At 45.5% G+C, this 22,023-nt stretch overlaps 1 protein-coding gene across 4 annotated transcripts in view; it reads right to left on the bottom strand.

Moving 5' to 3' along the window:
* The window catches only part of NEDD4L (NEDD4 like E3 ubiquitin protein ligase), a 249,610-nt gene that overhangs the window by 161,075 nt on the left and 66,512 nt on the right, over positions 1 to 22,023 (bottom strand). For all 4 annotated transcript variants that reach the window (XM_053408611.1, XM_053408612.1, XM_053408614.1 and 1 more), the window contains exon 2: positions 6,415 to 6,488. In XM_053408611.1, the coding sequence (XP_053264586.1) occupies positions 6,415 to 6,488 (74 nt within the window). The remainder of the gene's footprint in view (positions 1 to 6,414; positions 6,489 to 22,023) is intronic.

The raw sequence follows: 22,023 nt of genomic DNA, 5'->3' as shown, positions 1-22,023 counted from the left end.
ATCTGACACAATCGGGTTTGCTGGCCAGCTCATATTGCCTCCTCACAGAAACTGAGCAATGCCCTTAGGGTACCAAAATCACTGAAGGAAGTGGGGAGGCCAAACCCCATAGCATCTAGCAGGTTCATTGTGGCATGAGGTTCCACTGGCCAAAATAGATCAGCGCTGCAGTGTGGGACTGCCCTTGAGCCTCTTCAATGGTGAAAGAGAAAAGATGTTATCAGGTGTGACAGATTCACCAGAAGTTCAGGACAACCACCAAAGGCTTTAAAAAAAGACTCTCCCACCTTCCTCCCCATTTCTACGCAAGCTGCTTAATTTTTAACAGGCAAGTAGGGAACCTTAGGCTTGTAAGGGAATCCCACTTCCTGTCATGGAAAGAATCCATTCTAAGGCACCAACCCCTCTTCACTCAGGAGGAAACACTATTAAATTTAGTGGGACTTAATTCTATGTAAGGGACGCGGGTGGCGGTGTGGGTTAAACCACAGAGCAGATCAGAAGGTTCGCGGTTCGAATCCCCGCAACGAGGTGAGCTCCCGTAGTTCCGTCCCTGCTCCTGCCAACCTAGCAGTTCGAAAGCACGTCAAAGTGCAAGTAGATAAATAGGTACCGCTCTGGCAGGAAGGTAAACTGCGTTTCCGTGCGCTGCTCTGGTTTGCCAGAAGCAGCTTAGTCATGCTGGCCACATGATCCGGAAGCTGTACGCCGGCTCCCTTGGCCAATAAAACGAGATGAGCGCCACAACCCCAGAGTCGGCCACGACTGGACCTAACGATCAGGGGTCTCGTTTACCTTTAATTCTACGTAAACATGCCTGGGAGCAGGATGCACTTGGTCAGGCGGAAAGGGAAAGACACACTTTCCTACTAAAATGGCCTTGTTCTGGTAAATAGTATTGTTCTGCAGACAATCACTCTAGAGACATTCCATGGAAGGTATCTGTTAAAAGGATTTGCGCCAACGTCACTCAAGGCACCTGCCTGAACATTTCGATCAATTGGCACACATTCTGATGAACCAACACCTTCAAGCTTTGCAAGCATCTCCATCCTTTAGTGGGTAAAATGACACCTCAGGTGTAACAAGTCAACTCAAATTTCTGGAGAGGGACAGAGGCCTAACCTCCCTCTCACATTACTTGTTGTTTTGTCTATTGGTAGTTTTTACATATGTTAAAAGGGCATTGGGGTTGCCCTGCTAAACCTCTCCAGTGTCATCCACTGAACTTCCTAGTCGGTTTGCTCTTTCTTTTTATTCCAGTCATGGAAGGTTAAAATGTGGAGATCTAATGAGGTGCATCAAGCTTTGATGCTACAGCCAAAGCTAATCCAGTTCCATAAGGCCTGCAGCAGTTATGAACTTGTAAAGTGTGTTCCTTAGTTTTAAGAACAAACCTTGCTCCTGCTTAAAACCTTGTGATCCTTTAATGAGCAGCTGGTAGACTTGAAAGCATTGCCGCACAACTCAAGCCACTTTGTCACCATTAATATTTATTGATGGTAAAATGTATTTACTATCTTCCCGCCAGGAAAAGGGAACAAGCTATTTTAAAAGTACAAGCTTTTATACAAAGAGAGATCTAAGAAGCAGAGAAGGCTTATCGTGGAGAAGAGATAATCAAAAGAGGGAATATGATAGCCCACATCAATTGAAGGGCAGTCACATATATCGGTGGTTGCCAGTTGATGGTCTGGGGGGGACTCGCCTGTGGGTCAGCGGCACCATTCACGTAACAAAAACTACCATAGAGATACCAAAAGTTTCAAAAGTAAGGGATCCATACAAGTTAGCTGATGGGGAACCAAAGCAGTCTTCCCCAATGTGGTGCCCTCCAGATGGTTTGGACTACAGCTCCCATCATTCCTGACCGTTGGCCATGTTGGCTGGGTCTGATGGGAATCGTAGTCCAAGACATCTGCAGGTTGCAGAAGGCTGCTCCAGAGGGCAGGATCCAAATCAATGGATTCCAGTTACAAGAAAGGAGATTTCGACTAAGCATTAGGAAGGCATGCCTGGTGCTATAAAGTTCAGAGGCACAGACGGCTTTGGAAGGTGGTGGACTCACTCCTTCGTTAGACTGAAACATGAAAACTAAATTCAGGTTGCATATTCCAGACTGACAGCAATAAAGCCGACGGGATTTTAAAAGCTCAGCAGCGATACAAGATGCGCGATGAAAGCCAAATCTGCCCAAAAGTCCTGCAGACAGCAAAGGGAGAATTATTGTGAGACACTACTATATATACCTAATCGCCTCTGAATAATGGTTTTGACCTGAAAAGCACCGAGCTGATGCGTTTAATCTGAAGAAACCATTTCCCAGCACTCTCTTCTCTCTATATTCCTTTGCTCATTGGCACTGCACTCTACTTTAAGAATATGAGAGCTATACTGGATCAGGCCAAAGGCCCATCTAGTCCAGCATCCTGTTCTCACAGTGGCCAAAAAGATAAGAAGTTCACATAAATACCACCGCAGTCACCCCACGTGCTATTTCCAGAAATACAGGGCAGTGTTAGAAACTCAAAACGAGATACCAAACGGTTCCTTAAACCAGGGTTACAGTTGCCAAAATGGAAGATCCAGTTGCTGTTTTGGGGCCAGAAAGTTAGAAAGTTGTACAGTCATGCTTCGGATTGGAATTGCTTCAGGTTGAGCATTTTCGGGTTGTGCTCTGTGGCGACCCAGCATTAACAGAACGCGTTACTTCTGGGTTTCACCGCTCGTGCATGCGCAGAAGCGACAAATCGCGACCCGCGCACACGCGGGTTGCGTTCTGCTCTGGATACGAATGGGGCTCCGGAACAGATCCCGTTCGTATCCAGAGGTACCACTGTATTTTGCAATACAACTTTTTGGTTCCTGAAATTCTGATTGTGCAGATGGATAGAATTCTACGGGATGTGGCATTACCGTGTGAAAGCAACCAAGATCCAAGGATCCCCAGGCATGCATCTCCAGGTGGTGGAGATTTCATGCGCCATCCTGGCGTCCACGCATCTCCACTTGGTCGCGACTGGTCGATAGCCAGGTGCAAAATGAGCCTGGCCCCTGGCGAATTTCGAAAGCTAATACAGAGAAATACTGTCTTCAACAGCAGTCTGTAGACAATATAATAGCCTATAAATTCCTCCATTTTTCCCCGATCCCTTTAAAGCCATACATAGTGCTGGCCATCACTATGTCTATAAGCAGTGAATTCCATAGTTTAACCATACCTCCTTTTCTCTCTCCTGAACCTTCCAAAATTCAGCTTGGATGTGCCCAAGTTCTAATTTTATAAGAGTTACAAGGCACGTCCTCTCCATACCCGATGCCTAGCGGTGCTGTGGGTTAAACCACAGAGCCTAGGACTTGCCGATCCGAAGGTCAGCGGTTCGAATCCCCACAACGGGGTGAGCTCCTGTTGCTCGGTCCCAGCTCCTGCCCACCTAGCAGTTCGAAAGCACGTCAAAAGTGCAAGTAGATAAATAGGTACTGCTCTGGCGGAAAGGTAAACGGTGTTTCCGTGCGCTGCTCTGGTTTGCCAGAAGCGGCTTAGTCATGCTGGCCACATGACCTGGAAGCCGGCTCCCTCGGCCAATAAAGCGAGATGAGCGCCGCAACCCCAGAGTCGGTCACGACTGGACCTAATGGTCAGGGGTACCTTTACCTTTTATCCAGACCCAAAGTGGAAATCCTTCTGGAGAAGGCATATTAAGGAACAGAGAGCTGCTGCTTCACGACTTGAAATTGCTGCAGTTTTAAATACCTAGCTATTTCGAAGGTCTGATTCATCTCCATGCCTGATCATGTTCTCCAAACCCTCCTCCACACACACAAAAACATCACATTGTGCACCACAGATATCCAGACGATTTTATGTGATTTTTTTTTTTAAAAGTGTTCGCAGTCACTTGGGTTGCCTAATTAATAGTGTTTTTGGTAATTATGCAAAATGGGAGCAATCTGCCAATAAAAGAGATTGCGGTGGGGGGAGAGAAAGCATAACAGAAGAGGCAGCCTTTGGTTTTAGGGGAAGAAGATTTCAAAGAAGGAACTTGTGGATCCAAAACTAGAACCTCACCCAGGAAGCTTGCACAACAAGAGGATGCGATGAAACTTTTATCATTTTGGTAGGAAGATCAGCTTTTGCATTAAAAGGGCCCACTAAGGCAAGTTCCAGATTGTTTGCTACATCTGTATTTATATAAATTCATTTATACAAATACTTGCTGCATTTATCCCCCACCAATCTGGCAAAGCGCTCAAGTCAGTTTAACATTTAAAATAATAGCTTGCAATCTAAGAAGCATGATGCAAACAGGAACAGCAGAGAGACTAAGGGGGAAATGCCTAGAGAGCAAGAAATAATTGGGAGAGCAAATTCGCCACATGTACTTAGTCCCCTAAATATTCTACCTATATCCTCATCAGCCACCAGGGGGAGCTTCCTGCGCCATGAATACAAGAGAGGGGGGCATTCTGTACTTGGCAAAGTCTGTAAACCTAACAGTTTGGTACATACAACTGCATTTTTTTAAACAGAGTATATTATGCACCCATTTTGCAGTTGTTTTCTCATTTCATAATAATAATTTGTACCCTATCCATCTGGCTGGGTTGCCCTAACCACTCTGGGCAGCTTCCAACAGAACATGCAAAAACACAAGAGAACATCACGCACTAATGGACTATCTCCAGGTGTCTACGGAAGGCTGTATAATAATTTATCTCTTTGACATTTGATGGGAGGGCATTCCACAGGGCGGGTGCCACCATCGAGAAGGCCCTCTGCCTGGTTCCCTGCAACCTTACTTCTCGCAATGAGGGAACCGCCAGAAGGCCCTCGGAACTGGACCTCGGTGTCTGGGCTGAACGATGGGGGTGGAGATCTGTTGGGGTGCTGTTACTGGTATTGTTTTCTGTATATAATATCTATTAAATTTTCTGTTTTACAATTACTAATACTCATTTTTACATCCTTAAAATATCAATGACTTCCATTCTTCTCTTACCCTGGTTCATTTTACAAATCATAAATCCCTGCATATTTTACAAAAAACTATACCATTCAGTATTCCATTACTGCATCCATCAAAACTTAATTACACTGTTGAATTTATCTTAATGCTGCCAATGTTTTCAGCTGTACACAATTATTTCCCATATATTCAATCTTCTCTGAAGATTGTTCTTCTTGTTCTCTTATTCCATATGTTAAGTCTGCAAACTGAGCATATTGGTATTGTTGTTGTCCATTGCTTTGGGCAATCTTGGTCTTTAGAGCAGTGTAAATGCATTAATAACACTGCATGAAAACATCACTGGTATTCCATCCAAAACACACAAAAACTAGGTCCTTCCATCATCATCACCACATTATTCAACATCAAATAGAACTGACAAAGAATTAAAAGAGTTTGAAATGGCAATGATGTTGATTTTTAAATAGTTCACATATATTATTTTAGTATAATACTAACAACCCCATAAAAGTAATTCCATAACTACTATCCTCATATTGCACATAGGGGAGTAGGATTAAGACAACAGCTTAATTTCAGTGTCACCCTCAGCTATGAGTTTTGGTGACATGAACAAGTCTATGCGCCCCTCAACTTGTGCATTCTCCCTCCTGCCCTGCTCATAAAGAATTAGAACCTTTCGCTTCTGTTTTTGATAAACTACGGCTTAATGTTACAGTTTTTAATCTTATTCATGCTTCATGAAACTCACATAAACCGTGGTTTGAAGTCTGCTTGTTTCAGACAAACTACAGTTAAGATTTGTTGGGTTTGCCTGACACTGCAAACTGGGGTTAATCCAAAACAGGAGCAAAAGCATTTGAAATACTCCTCAAAACTGTGTCAGAGGAAGAAAGAGAGGCTAGGTTCACTCCTGTTATGATAAACCATGGTTTATTATGACATGCAAACACAGCTTCAGGATTTCTGAAAGTCACATGAATCAAATGAGGTTTGAGCAGGAGCTTCCTTGTCCACAGCTTCTATACTTAGCTGCTACTTTATACAAGTTACTGTAGTTCATGAATCCTCCACTCCCCACCCCATTATCATTATAATAAATATGCATATTACCCAAACCTCATTATAGGTGCCTTTTTAAGAAATGAAAGGGAGTAGGATACAAATGATTGGCAAATTGGTTGGTTTTTTATTATTATTTTAGCACACACACAAAAAACCCATCATCTTAACAGCACAGCATATAAATCCAAGCAAAATACGAACCAATTGAATTTCATTGAAGGGCATAAATTAAAGGAAGCAGATACAGGTTCTTTTTCCAGTTTACTACTAGTTCCTGTCCTTTTTGAAAAGTTAATGCTGCCAACACAAAAGAGGCAATTGCCTCAGTAATTTAGATTCTGCTGCCACAAGAGCAATAAAAAAAGAGGAATGTACATACCTGGCTCCAAAGATGTCCTTTTTGGCTAGATCTATTCCAGCTACAACCTTAACTCTAAGGATACGAGACTCCTCCTGTTAGAAAATGAAAACGAAAAGAGCAAAGTCTTAAAATAGGCTTGTTAAAGTTTGCAAACACAAATGCGAGCAGCATTTAAATGGAGTAAGATTAAATATCCATTAAAGCTCTTATAACCCAAAAGACACATTTTTTTGGGGGGGGGGTTACAATTAGAAGGGAGTTCTGAGTTCCAGACATCAAATCCCGGTCCCAGGGACCACCAGGTCGACCAACTGGAGGAGAAAGCTACAAGCAAATCAAGCTGGGATGCTAAACACTACAAAGCAGAACCTTCTTTAAAGCCCTAAATGGCAGAACCCCCATCGTTCTACCCAGACACTGAGGTCCAGCGCTGAGGACTTTCTGGAGGTTCCCTTGCTGCGAGAAGTGAGGTTACAGGGAACGAGGCAGAGGGCCTTCTTGGTGGTGGCACCCGCCCTGTGGAATGCACTCCCACCAGATGTCAAAGACAACAAACAACTACCAGACTTTTAGAAGACATCTGAAGGCAGCCCTGTTTAGGGAAGCTTTTAATGTTTGATGCATTACTGTATTTTAATATTTTGTTGGAAGCAGAGTGGCTGGGGAAACCCAGCCAGATGGGCAGGGTATAAATATATTAATTATTATTAGTATTAGTATTAGTATTATGGTAGACGATCTATATGCTCCAAGATCTGCCTCTAGGGCCGGCTCACTCGTGCGGCGATGGCCTCGGGTGGCAGGATCCACCAGGACAACATATCCAGAAGTCGATCTTTCCTTCTCCCCTTGTTCCTGATGCAAATCTTCCCTAGCGGGGGGGGGGGGGGAGTGTCCTTTTGGGATCTGCCTCAAGTCGCAAAATGTCTTGGGCTGGCCCTGTCTACCTCCATCAGGTCAATAAAGCGTCACTGATATCGGACACCAAACACTTTTTTTGTTTGCCGGCCATTTGCCCCTCAAGTGCTCATAGGGAGACTTGCCCTCCACGGCAAAATATCTGCAATGTGGAAGAAACATTAAACTGTTGTGAAGCAGGGTTTTGGATATTGGGAAGAGATCTCATCACAGATTAACATAGGCTCCTCGCTGAATGTTCAAGCTTTCATTTTAAAATGCCAAGTGTCTAGTCCCTTTTACTTGTGGGGGAACAAGGTGATGTGGGCAGAAGGGGTGGAGAACCAGTAGCCCTACAGATATCTTTGGAGTCCAGTTCCCGTAATCCATGAGCGCTGGATATGTTGATAGGAGTTGGGGGCCCAGCAACAACAGATGGAGAGACATTAGTTCCCCATTCCTGGGGTTTCAAGTTACATTCTGCCCAATTAATCAGAAATCAATAAAACCAAATAACTTTAAAGATATAAGGCTTTCTGACCGTTCTGTGATGACTACAACATTTCGTATAAATATATCCTGTTATTTTCTACGTTTGCGCACAGAAAAGATCAAGATACACATTGATCTATCCACACGTAGTTGTTATCTCTGAGAAACATAGAAAATGGAATAGTTTTTGTTACAATTGACTATTGATTTGCGAGTAGGGACAGCTCCCACTACTGAAACTTAGATTGGCCAGAGTTCTTGGTATGTCTGGGGGGGGGGTGACAAGAAGGCACCCCTCAGGGCCTTGCGGCGGCGCAAGCAGCCATCGCGCTGCTGCAGCCACATGTGGAGAATACTCCATTCGCGGCTGTAGCCGCGAGCAGAGGATCCCAACGCCAGCGGCAAACCACTATGTACAGCGCATGTGCGGTGTCGCACGCATGCGCTGTACATAGTGGTTTGCCGCCGGCGCTGCTCAAGCGTTGTACGGAGGGCGGTGGGATCCCTCTGTCACCGCTACAGCCGGATGCAGAAGATCCTCCGTTCGCCGCTGTAGCGGCGGCGGAGGGATCCCGGCACCGTCTGTACGGCGCTGGAGCGGCGGCGCCAGCAAACCACTATGTACATCGCATGCGTCATATGTAGCGATGCCTCACATCGTAGCGGCACCCTGCCCTGGGTGTCACAATGTCTTCATTCGCCTCTGCACGGGTGACGCTGTTGTCCAAACTACTGAGCCTCTTGGGCTTGCCGATCAGAAGGTTGGTGGTTTGAATCCCCACGACAGGATGAGCTTCCGTTGCTCTGTCCCAACTCCTGCCAACCTAGCTGTTCGAAAGCACGCCAGTGCAAGTAGATAAATAGGTACCGCTGTGGCAGGAAGGTAAACAGTGTTTCCATGCGCTCTGGCTTCTGTCATAGTGTCCTCTTGTGCCAGAAGCGGTTTAGTCCTGCTAGCCACATGACCCAGAAAGCTGTCTGTGGACAAACGCCGGGTCCCTCAGCCTGAAAGCGGGATGAGCGCTGCAACCCCATAGTCGCCTTTGACCGGACTTAACCGTCCAGGGGTCCTTTACCTTTTAACCTTTACCATCATTACTTCCTGCAGGAGTGAATACCATGATTTAATTATTCACAATTAAGCAGTGCTTTTCCTTCCGCCTGCATATACAATTTTTCTGGATTATCAGCACACAGCAGCTCTGTAATTTTGGGGTGCTAGGGATAGCCTAATTGAAAGCAAAAGACCCAAGCCTAACTTCCAGCCCTTTTGCTAAAGCCTCTGACAAACGCAGCACGTTATGAACAGCTTGCCCTATAAACATCATCTCTCTTGGATGAACTTTCAACTCCTTTGGCACACTAACCGAGGCAGCACGCGCACACACACACACACACACCAGGGGCTGCTGCAAAAGTAAAGAAGAGCTGGGCCCTGTTTAAACCAGTTTTGCCATTGCACATATAAACTGCACCTTTATTTCTGCCGGGCAGCTTTCCAACAAAGCGTGACCACAAGCCTTAGCAACGGTAACCTAAGCCTGCTGTTGGACAGTCAAATGGCAGCACCTGAAAAAAATGGAAGGAATTGCTCTGCCCTTGCCATACCTGCCTGGTTATAGACAAAGAAGTGACAGAGGAAAAAGGTTTGCAGAATTTCAATCCTTTCGGTGGGGCTGACAATCAAGAAATCTCCACCACGGGTTTTCAAAACGAGGGCGCGGTTTCCTCAATTGTCCCTTACCTTTGCAAAACAAGGTTGTGCATGCCGCCTTCATTTCTATTCAACCCTGGTGGAGCGTGTCTTCATGGCGCACCGTGGGGCAGAGGGCTACACGAGGAAAAGGAAGCACAACAGAGCAGACATGGGCCCTTCCAATCAGTCTGACTGAACCGTTCAGAAGGCCTGCTGCATCCCCCTAACACCCCGCCAGCCCCACGCTGCTTTGCAAGGCTGGGGTGTGGGATCGGACTCCCAAAACAATGCAGGACTGGCAGGGTGCAGCGTGAGGAGCAAAATGCGCCCTCGGAAAACTGTGCCCAGGGCAACAGCCCCCCTCACCCTGCCCACACTACACCACTGCTTGAAGAGCTATTGCAGCCTCGGTCCAGTATACCTGAAGGAGCGTCTCCACCCCCATCATTCAGCCCAGACAGTAAGATCCAGCGCCGAGGGCCTTCTGGCAGTTTCCTCATTGCAAGAAGTGAGGTTACAGGGAACCAGACAGAGGGCCTTCTCGGTAGTGGCGCCCGCCCTGTGGAACACCCTCCCTTCAGATGTGAAGGAAATAAGCAGCTGTCCTATCTTTAAAAGACATCTGAAGGCAGCCCTGTTCAAGGAAGTTTTTAATATGTAATGCTGTACTGTTTTTAACACTTGATTGGGAGCCGCCCAGAGTGGCTGGGGAAACTCAGCCAGATGGGCGGGGTATAAATAATAAATTATTATTATTATTATTATTATTATTATTATTATTATTATTACTCAGTGGTAGAACACTGAGTTCATGGGTTCAAATCTAGGCATCTCCAGGTAGGGCTTGGAGAGATCCCTGTTTGAAATTCTGGAAAGCCACTCATAAGACGGTGTCAGTGATACTGAGCTAGATGGGCAACCATTTGACTCTGTAGAATACAAGTTCCTATGTTTTAATGACTAGGGCTGGGCGATATCGGGTTTTCAACATCGCGATATATCACCAGCTAAACATCACAATATACCGATATATCGCAGTGCCTGAAGTAAGGATGGAGCCATTGGCTGGCTTCATGCTTTTTCTCACGCTGTGATTTTTTTCATAACACACACACATCATGCTATATCACCAGGTCACAAATTATGAAACTGATATCACAATATGGACTTCAAACCAGTTTTGGAGGATATATCAATATATCACCCAGCCCTATTGATGACCTTCAGAAAACTGGCACCCTTTTTATTCTCTATCTGGTGATGTTGGCACTGCTATTCCTGGTTGTCTTTGTATATATTTTATGTTTTAACTACTGTGACGTTTTAGCTGCCTAACAGCACCTCAAGGGCAAAACAAACAAACAGACCAAAAAACACACTCATAAGTTACATGTCAAGAAGGCCACAAACCACTGGCCGTCCTGTTCTTGGAAAATGTACCTTTCCAAATTGCCTTTATAAATGTGCACAGTCCCTGCAGGGATTTTATCGAAACAATCAGAACTTCTCTGAGCCAGTCGAGATCCCTCTTGATTACGCCTATTGTATGCCAAGGGCAAAGTGAACTTTCGCACCACATAGTAACACCGGTTTGCTTTGTGGGCACCGACTGGGTTGAAATAAATAAATGAATCTGGCACTTACAACTTCAGACCCAAAACACAATTAAACAAGATGGCGCTCTAATGCCGCCTCAAGCAAAACAGCTCCATTGTTTCACCACAAGCCAGTGCAACTGTGGGACAAAAGAACTGTTAATATAGATACACAATTAGCATTTCTGTGGAAGGAAAGCAAGACCTTCACACACCTGGCTGTACACTCCAGCAATGTTGACAGTCAATGTGGGGGGGGGGATGAGGGGACACACAGAGAGAAGAGACCTGGCTGGCCAAGTTTCTGTGTTTTGGACCATTTACAAGAAAAACAGGGGGCAAGGCCAGGGCCGGATTTAGGTTTGATGAGGCCCTAAGCTACTAAAGGTAATGGGGCCCTTTATATGTCCAGCTGCCCTTTGTCAACAACAAATTGTCGCTGTTTTTTGTGTTGAATATATGCTATATGGTAATTAATGGACCTAATAGGTATCTAAAGCCGTTTGCACATAAGAAAACATGTATTTTATCACACTGGTTTTATTTTGTTTTTTATCTTATATTTTGGAAATGTACATCCAGGTTTTTTTTCTTTACATTTTTTTTGGGGGGGGGGCCAAGAGAGTGGGGCCCTAAGCTATAGCTTGTTTAGCTTATATGTAAATCCGGCACTGGGCAAAGCTGTTTTCTCTTCTCACAGAGCTATTTTTCAGTTCAGGGGTGGGGAATCCACCCTTGTGGCAATCCACAAGGACAAGATGGGCTTGTACAACTTGCGAACCCACACAGCTGAACCTGATCCCAACCCTCCCATTTTTGTCTGTCCACCAAGAACCTGCTTAGTCACAGAATATGCCCCATCAAGCAGCAGTCAACATGGTGGCTTCCCCTTCCCCACCTTCCCTAGGGCTGCTTAAGACTTGGGTGCGTTAGAAACTCAGATAGATAAGCTAGGCGCCAAATGGCTCCCTAAACCAGGGTTACAGTCGCCAAAACAGAATGTCAAGTTGCCATATTGGGGCGGGCCAGGTGTCTCAAAAGTCCTATTTTTCAATACAACTTTTTGGTTCCTGAAATTCGTTCTGATAGGGCAAATAAAATATCACAGGTAGATTCTTCAGGGTGTGTTGATAATGTGAGAAAAGAGTCAAGACTGAAGGATCTCCAGGCATGCACCTCCAGATGGTGAAGATATCAGGCACCATCATGGCACCCGCACATCTTCACTTGGTGACAAGTGGCTGATACCCACGTGCAAAATACATCTGGTGAATTTCAAACATTGCTTGGGTGCCCTGAGGGACTGCAGTGGCCAGGGTGCCCAGCACAGAGAGTTTGGGAGCCATCATCCCCTGAAAGGACTGTCGCTCTGTACTGCATACCATTCAATTTTATTTTATTTTAGTACTTTCCAATTGTAAAGTATGGGTGCCTCAGCAGAAAGGCAGCATACAAATGCATTAATAAATATAGCGTGGTCAGCCAGATGTGATGAAAACAAGTTTCCCTGGGCTGTCAGACATCAGGGTTTTTGTTTTTAAATAGAGCTTTGAATCAACATGAGCCAAGTGCGAAGTTGGGGGCAGTGCTGGGAGAGAACCACACTTAGAATTCAGCACATCTAAACACATTTCTCAGCTTAAGATTCGTTTCCTATTAACAGAAATGACTTCATGGCCCTCTTATGTAAAAACCCCGCTCCTAGTTTCCCCCATTCCCGCCAAAAAAATAAAAGCCAGCTTTCTTCATTTCAACAGCCTGAGGAGAGGACGGGGACATTTTGTTATTGTTATTGCTAATGTTAACACAGGTGGGAGTCAGAAAACCTTGTGAACCTGCTGCTAGTCACCCAGAGACATGTGCCAGACACTTTCTGTCCTTACAGGGTGGCAGTAGGATCCGGCTGCCCCGTTTAGTAATTAAAGCTACACCCGAAACAAGTCAGTGTCAAACAGGCCTCAGGAAGGCAGAAAGTTTGGAAGCCTGCCTTAGGTCACATCTATTCTATAAATTTAAAGCACTCTGATACCACTTTAACTGTTGAGGAGAACCCTGGAAACTGTAGTTTAAGGATCCTGGATATTCTAGCTTGGTGAGGTCAGAACCCTTAACAGACTACGATTTTTTTGGATAAAGCTATGTCTAGTTAGAGCGCTTTATGGTGTAGATGCGACTTAAGTCTCTCATTTCAACCTGAGAACTCAGAAAAAAGATTGTGTCACATAAGAATGCCTAAAATTTTGCGCTTATTGCTTCATACAACCAGTGCTCAACATACATCTCCAAAAGGGCATTAAATGACATTCATTTCTGAGAGGACAAAGCTGACACAAAGCCTGCAGTTAGATCTCCTATACATGAAAAGGGCCTGCATAAGAGAGAGAACTGGCTGTTGCTGCGTAAAGAGTAAAAGCAATTAAAAACAACAACAGAGAGATAGTCTCCAAAGCAATCTCTATCTCCTATTCACAAATACCTCAAGAGCACCACTTGGTCAGCTGGAAAGAGCTCTCTTCCCAAATACTCCCAGTCTATAATGGATAGAAGCTGCAGACCTTCTACAGTGTGGTACTCTTGCCTCTAGAGTAGCAAGTCCTGCAGCATGACGACAGCCTTACATTTTTATGTCTATAGGAAGATAAGGGAAGTGTTTTCGTGTGCATCACATGCAGCGTGACAACAGCCTTACATTTTTATGTCTATAGGAAGATATGGGAAGTCCCAAAGTTCCCTGATAAGAGTGTGCACTTTGCACACAGAAGGTCCCAGGTTCAAGCCCTTCTATCTCCAGTACAAGGGTCACATCTAGCATCAAAGGGAAAGACCTCTTGTGGGCGGCAGAGCAGGGTGCACCAGAAGAAACAATGGCCTTTAAAATTATAAGGCAGTTTGCTATGTTCATACCTTCATTCATTAAGCATGCAATTATTTTATATATATCTTCTTGTTCTGCAAGAAGAAATCATTGCACCGACAGAATTTTTAATAATAGTATTATGCAACCACCAACAACAATAGTATTATGCAACGCAACGAAGAATTAGTACCAGAGTTTGCTTATCTCCTCCCTACCAACTTTTGTGCTATGTCTTTTTAGATCATTAATCTGTAAATTGCTCTGGGAGATGTTAGGGCTGAAGAGCAGCTGGGTATAAATTATTTAAAGAAATAAAATACTAATATGGAGGGGTGGGGAAAGAGATAAAATAGAAAGCTAAATCACCTTCCATGCAAAATAAGAGCACAGCATTCTTTCAAATAAAAAGATGGATATTTAGATCAGCTTTACGCTATATACGAATGAAATAAAGCTCAAGTCGTCTCTAGTAGAGAACACATTTACTGTGTGCTTCCCAACAAAAAATGGCCTCAGTTACCAGAATGTAACATAGGCTATCCCCATGAGACCAAAATGCCATAACCTGTCAGAAAGTCAAAAGAACATGAAATAAAATAGTCTACCCTTTTATAGCATCAGAGATCTGCAGTGGATCCAGATTCTTGTGCCTTCGGTCCTCCTTCTCAGTAAACATACACCTTGCTTTTTTCCAGTGGTTTAATGGTTAAAAATTTGCGTACTTTGATTTCTTAAGATGGTTTCTTCAGACAGCGAATCAATAAAATGGGTCTGATCATTTGGTGAGGGCAGCTCAGTTATTTCAAACCATTACTATAAATTACTCTTTCCAAGAAAGCGTTTATGACAGGGCACCAGGAATGTTTATCTCTGAAATTGCCCCATGGATCTGCTTTTTCCCAGCAATTAACAGCTGCTAATCTGTAAATGACTCCTGTGCAGTCAAGGATGAAGCAAAGCTGGAACAAGGCAAGGTGTAGCTCAGAAGGAGGAGGCCTTCTGGCCACTTGACTACCAAGTCTGGCAGTCCCAGGAGTTTCTACAGGGGATAAGGAATGTTGCCTAACCTACTCTGGCCTCCCAGTGCTTGGTTCCTCCTCCAGTCCCCTCTTTTTGCCAGAACTGGGTGGGGGTACACAAGCCAGATCCTTAGGTTCATGACTTAGGTTGCCAGTTCAACACCAGTGTTGGCCGCAAACCCAACTAATAAAAGATGCTTGTTTTGCTCCTCACCCTGCTTGCCTTGGATATTAACACAATCAAAGATACTTCAGCAATGGGGAACATGGTCTTTGCTATTTTCCACTGACTGAACACTGTCATATACATGCAGCACCAAGAACTGACGCTTCGACTTCCCTCGCCTCCAACTATTGAGTGCACTTATTGTGGAGACATTCCCCCACTTGCCAAATGCTGTTCTCATCAGGCCTGCCTGCCCTGCCCCAACGTAAAAGCACGGGCGGGGAGTGTGTTTTTTAGCTGAGAGACGAGCAGCACATCCTTTTCCTGCAACACGGAAATGTAGAATTTGGTTTCAGAAGAGGCCAGAGGGTTCCTCTAAGTTTTGCTGCGACCAGGCAGAAGAGTAGCTAGGGTCAAAGGGAGCTTGTCTGCCCAGGTCTAAGACTTGGGTTTCTGCAAATAAGGATGTTGGGAAAGAGCCATAGCTCAGTGGTAGAACATATTTTTGTATGCAGAAGGTCCCACAAAAGCACCGATTCATAGAATTGTAGAGATGGAATGGACCATGTGTGCAATTCAGGGATCTTTTGTCCAATGTGAGGCCATTCCTTACCTGATCATTTTAGCTTTTTATGTGATATTTCGCACATATTTCAAAAGCCACTTCTGGAAATCTAATGGAATCTAGCCGCGCTTTAGCACTCATTTCTGCACTAACCTCTTCCCACTAAATAACCCATGTGCAACCCAATCAACTTGGAAAATCGCAAGTGCTTTGTATTGCCATTTCCCCACGGTTTTCATGATCCCACTTCTGCCACTTGCCGGTTGAAATCTGGGGCGGTATCCTTGCATACAGTTCTTCCCCACCATTTAAAAATTCGACGCAACATGGCAGCGTGTCAACCCAAAAGCCAGTTTCCCGTAATGCAACAGGTAAGACGGTGTAAAAGGAATGTTAGAAAACCAGGAAAAGAAGAGCTGGCATTATAAACTGGGAAAACTTAATGCAATAAACCCCACGTCTGAACACAGCCTTGAGCTAGATGGGCCAAACATCTGATTCAATTTAAGTAAGGCAGATTCTTGTGTTCCTAGATAAGGCACACTCCCATTGTTACAACAATGCTATTCTATGTGCTGGCATTAGTGAGTCACAAGGCCAGGATCCAGAACAGAAGAGGCAGTTGATAGGACTCAAGCTAGCAGCAAAAATAGCATTACCAACTAGCTGCAGAGGCCACGATTTCTGAATCATCATCATAGAAACACTTAAGCTCTCATGAACCCTGATCAAAGAAAACTTTGCTCTCTTGCAGCCCACAACTACTCTCACTAACTCTAAGGTTAACTTTCTGCCTTAAAAATAATATTAATACTGAAATCTTTTCCATGCTGATGAGCACCGCCAGGATTCACCACCCTAACATTCTCAACCACTACTGATGTGGCCAGCCTCTGCCATAAATAATATTCCTCATTTTCTGTGCCTGCCATCAGTTTTCATTCTCCCACCGCTTCCACTTAGAACGCCCACTCCACACAGCGCTGTGAAGTCCTGTAACGCAGCACATATCGTGCTGGTTAAAAAGAAAAAAGTAAGGAAAGCTGTGCAAGTCAAAACACAGCCACCCCCTGTTCTGTTCCAAATCTAATACAGTCATACCTCGGGTTACAGATGCTTTGGGTTGCGCGATTTCGGGTTGTGCACCGCGCCAAACCCGGAAGTACCAGAACGGGTTACTTCCGGGTTTCGGTGCTTGTGCATAAGAGCTAAATCACACTTTGCGCATGTGCAGAAGCGCCAAATTGTGACCTGCGTGTGCGCAGATGCGGCGCTGCAGGTTGTGGACGTGCTTGCTGCACGGATCACGCTCACAACCCGAGTGTCCACTGTAGTCGTAAGGGAACATTGTCTGACCAGAAAGAGAAAAATCAGATACAAAATCCAGTCCTTTGCAAACATAACTATACTAAATCTTCTATCTTAGCAGGCATTTCAAAGACATTTTCTTTGTTTTTTGCAATTAATGTTAATTGATTTTATCCACTGTGTGCTTTTTGCAATCTTTACACTTAGAAACTCCCATGATTAAGGCAGTAGTTTTCAACCAGGGTGCTTTAAATGGTGGTTAGGGGTGCCGCAGGCAACACAGGCCTCTGTCTCTCTTCCCTTCCCTCCCTCCTCTGATGCCCTCTCGCATCTCTGCCTCCCAAAGGGTTGCATGGCTGTTTGTTGCAGCAGGAGCCCTGGCTACAAACCTCCCAGGTGCCTAAGGGACTGGCCAGGGGGTGCTGGTTGCCAGAAACTGAGTCAGCCTCAAAAAGGGGTGAGGAGCTGTCAGCTCTGCAGGCAAGGAGTGACGTAACTGGGCTCCTGAGCCCCACAGGGGAGCCGCAGAAAGAATGTAGTTGGTCAAGGGAGCCATGGACTCCAAAAAGGTTGAAAACCTCTGGATTAAGCACTATTAAAGAGCAGCTACAATCAATAACCTGCAATGGCACAGCTAGGGCCCTGCAGCCCAGAGCCACCCCACATTCCAATGGCCATTGAGGGGGCAGAAGGGAAAGCGGGCAGCTGCAAACATGCATCAGCATCTAGGTTGGCATGGCCATACCAGAGCCTGCAGCATCCTTTCCTACTTATTCATTTTTTTAAAATTAGTCAGTAAGCGGCTATTTAAGCACATGCATGACTACAGATGCTCGTTTCATTATTTTGGACTTCAGAATTTAATTGACACACCACCGCAATAGTGCCCTAATGCATAAGAAACAGCAGCACTTGCACCCGGTCGCCAGGAGACCAGTATTAGTATTCTGTTGTCTAAATTTATGTTTGTGGAAAATTAAACGAAACTCTGTATGGCCAGTTTGCACTTTGCAGTTTTAGATATCTACTAAAGGTGGACACCCAGAAAGGTGAAAAGCAACAATGTCAAGCAGATGTGCTTCTCAGGGGAAGGGCTGTAATCCCGAATTGAAACTCCGGCAGCTCCAGGTAAGGCTGGGAATGCCCCCTGCCTGAAACCCCAGAGACAGCTGCCAGTCATTTTAGACAACAATGAGCTTGATGGATCAAATGTCTGGCTTGATACAAGATAGCTAAGTATGTCAGGAAGTTCTGAGTTTTTGAAAGTGCAGACTCTTCCTTGTATACGGTGTGAAATGGCCCTTTAATCTAAAGGAGTTTGCACAGCAAGAGACTGAAACATTTCTATTCTTACACTTGGCAAAGGCAGCCTAACATTTTTAAAGAGAAAGAAAGGAAGGAAGAAATCCACCCTGGTTATATAAGCACTCGAAGCAAATGTCCTAGTTTTTACAACATATATAAAACCATCCTCAGAACGACAACGCGATCTCACTGGAGCAATTCAGAACTGGGAACATTTCCTCTCAGTGAACACACTTCCCTATGAACCATGACTTCTTCACCCACAAAGTTTTGAGCGGCTCCCCCGCCCCGCAGCAAACACACCTGCCAGTTGGCAAACAAGTAAGTTTCGTGTGGGAAAAGCCAGGCAGGATTATGCCAGCGAAAGTGCATTAATGGTTTTGAAACTATAACCTGAAGCGCTCGTCTCTATATTGGCATGGGACTGAAGCTTCTCCCCCTATCTGTAGGCCTCTCTCTCTCCCCACCAAAAAAAAAATGGACAGAGCTTCTCTTCGCCCTCTTTGCTTACCCTTCCCAAGCGTCGAGCCGCATGCAGCACCAGCCAGCGAGGCACGGAGAACTGAAGAGTGCCCTCGGAGTTCCGAAAGCCACCACTCCCAAATCAACTTGAGAGCTGGGAGTTGAGCAACAGAAACCACTCCTACCCCCGAGATGGGTGTGCCACCTCTTCAGCAGCACTTGAAAATCCTGGAACCTGCCCTGGCACAGAACGAGGCCAGGTGCTTGAACAGAGAGCTACTGTGCTGCGGAATGAGAGCGTGCCCGATATTGAAAAGAGTACAAAAGTAGGCAATGCAATACCTGCTCTTGAAAAGTCACGTGTGGGGGTTTTTTTCCAGCGCCCTCCACTCCCAAAAAATATCCTGTGCCTTTAATAGGGTGGCGCTGTGGGTTAAACCACAGAGTCTAGGGCTTGCCAATCAGAAGGTCGGCGGTTCAAATCCCCGCGACGGGGTGAGCTCCCGTTGCTCAGTCCCTGCTCCTGCCAAGCTAGCAGTTCGAAAGCATGTCAAAGTGCAAGTAGATAAATAGGTACCGCTCTGGCGGGAAGGTAAACGGTGTTTCCGTGCGCTGCTCTGGTTTGCCAGAAGTGGCTTAGTCATGCTGGCCACATGACCCGGAAGCTGTACGCCAACTCCTTCGGCCAATAAAGCGAGATGAGCGCCGCAACCCCAGAGTCAGTCACGGCTGGACCTAATGGTCAGGGGTCCTTTTACCTTTAATGTAGGAAACTGGGCAGAGTCAGACCGATGGTCCATCTAAGCTCAGTAATATCCAGCTGCAGCTCTCCAGGGTTTCAAACAGGAGATGCTGGGGATGGAACCAGAGATACTCTATCGCTGAGTTAAAGGTAAAGGGACCACTGACCGTTCATCTTCCCGCTGGAGCGGTACCTATTTATCTACTTGCACTTTGGCGTGCTTTCGAACTGCTAGGTTGGCAGGAGCAGGGACCGAGCAATGGGAGCTCACCCCGTTGCGGGGATTCGAACTGCCAACCTTCTGATCGGCAAGTCCTAGGCTCTGTGGTTTAACCCACGTCCCATATCGCTGAGTTAGTAATCCACAATTTAACCACCTGAAACTTTCCCCCATCCCTTCATCCTCCAGCTCCATTGTTCAGTCCGGACAGTGAGATCCAGTTCCGAGGGCCCTCTGGAGATTTCCATCACTGCGAGAAGTGATGTTACTTGGAAACACAGGCAGAGAGTCTTCTCGGTAGTGGCGCCCGCCCTCTGGAACGCCCTCACATCAGATGTCATGGAGATAAACAACTATCTCACTTTTGGAAGACATCTGAAGGCAGCCCTGTTTAGGCAAGTTTTTAATGTTGGGTGTCTCATTGTGTTTTTCCATTTTGCTGGAAGCCACCCAGAGTAGCTGGGGCGACCCAGTCAGATGGGCAGGATCCAAATAATAAAATCATCCTCATGCCAGGAAAACATGCCACCTGCTTAATTTGTCTGTGTCAGGCTATTACGCAAAGAAGCCAGGACAATACAAGAAACGGCATCCTAAACCATGTTTTCTCTTTTATTTCTGTCCTCTGCCTTAAAAGCAGCCTGCTTATTCTGTTCAGTGAGAGAGGCAGATCTGAAAAACTGGGGGCTTTTGCATTTTCAAAAAGAGAGCCATTGTTGCTGCTAAACTCTGGGATGCTGACTTTGGAAATGTTGAAACTGGTGTTCTCCGCTAAGGGCAAAACAGATTTCCGGTTGATTGAATGCGTTGACTATTAGCAACTGTAGATTCTTGGGTTCCATTATCTTGGGCAGCTATTCCTCCCTCCGTTCCTCTCCTTTACAGTGGTACCTCGGTTTAAGAACAGTCCTGTTTAAGAACGATTCGGTTTACAAACTCCGCAAAACCGGAAGTAGGGTCCTGGTTTGTGAACTTTACCTCGGTCTAAGAACGGAATCCGAATGGTGAAAGGGCACCAGCGGCGGGAGGCCTCATTAGGGAAAGTGCGCCTCGGTTTAAGAAAGGTTTCCGTTTAAGAACGGACTTCTGGAATGGATTAAGTTCATAAAACGAGGTACCACTGTGTTTTGCTTGGAGAATTTGCTCACCATTTTATTTGTTTCAATGAAGATACAGCCCTACTGTGTGTTCTGGATTCCACCCCCCGACCCGTGGACCAGAACTACTGCTTATGTCTTTTGTATACAGTGGTACCTCAGGTTACAAACACCTTGGGTTACAAACTCTACGGTTTACAGACTCCACTAACCCGGAAGTAGTACCTCGGGGTTAAGAAGTTTGCCCCAGGATGAGAACAGAAATCATGTGCCGGCGGCACAGCAGCAGCAGGAGGCCCCATTAGCTACAGTGGTGCTTCAGGTTAAGAACGGTTTCTGGTTAAGAATGGACCTCCAGAACTAATGAAGTTCATAACCAGAAGTACCACTGTATTTCGGGAAACATTAATGTTGCTCTTTTGTACTGTTATGCCTGCGTCAGACTTGCAGGATGGATTCCAGACGCCCAGCATTAATATCCAACCAGCCCTGAGCATTCTTATGCAAAGGCACAGATGTATTTGCCCGCGCTCTGGCCAATTATTAATCAGATATTCATGCAAACAGCCTTAACAAACCAAGGCGGGAATTGCTGCTTGTGGGCTCCAGGCCCATAATTCTGTTTCCGTAGCTCGGCTTTGCTCTGAATAGAAATAATTCATGCCAGTTTGGCGTTTTCTATGGGACTACAAGATGCAATTTGGGTTAAAACTTCTAAAGGTGACAGAGACACATTTGCAAACAGTTGCTTGCACAGAAGGCTGGATTGCAGTTTGCCCATGAATGGAGGCAAATTCAATACAGTGGTACCTTGGGTTACAGACGCTTCAGGTTACATACGCTTCAGGTTACACACTCCGCTAACCCAGAAATAGTGCTTCAGGTTAAGAACTTTGCTTCAGGATAAGAAAAGAAATCGGGCTCTGGCAGCGGAGCAGTAGCAGGAGGCCCCATTAGCTAAAGTGGTGCTTCAGGTTAAGAACAGTCTCAGGTTAAGAACGGACCTCTGGAACGAATTAAGTACTTAACCTGAGGTACCACTGTACAGTGGTACCTCAGAACTCGGAACAGCTTTGTTCTCTAACGTTTCAGTTCCTCAGAACACAAGGCTTATGCTGTGCAAAAACTGTCAGCCAATTGGAAGCCGCACCTCAGAACTCAAACTTTTCGGAAGTCAAATGGTCTTCTGGAATGGGTTACGTTCGA

This window comes from Podarcis raffonei, chromosome 11, assembly GCF_027172205.1.
Source record: "Podarcis raffonei isolate rPodRaf1 chromosome 11, rPodRaf1.pri, whole genome shotgun sequence".
NCBI classification, from domain to species: domain Eukaryota; kingdom Metazoa; phylum Chordata; class Lepidosauria; order Squamata; family Lacertidae; genus Podarcis; species Podarcis raffonei.
The sequence above is the reverse complement of the archived record's forward strand: the minus strand, read 5'-3'. Positions and strand labels throughout refer to the sequence as shown.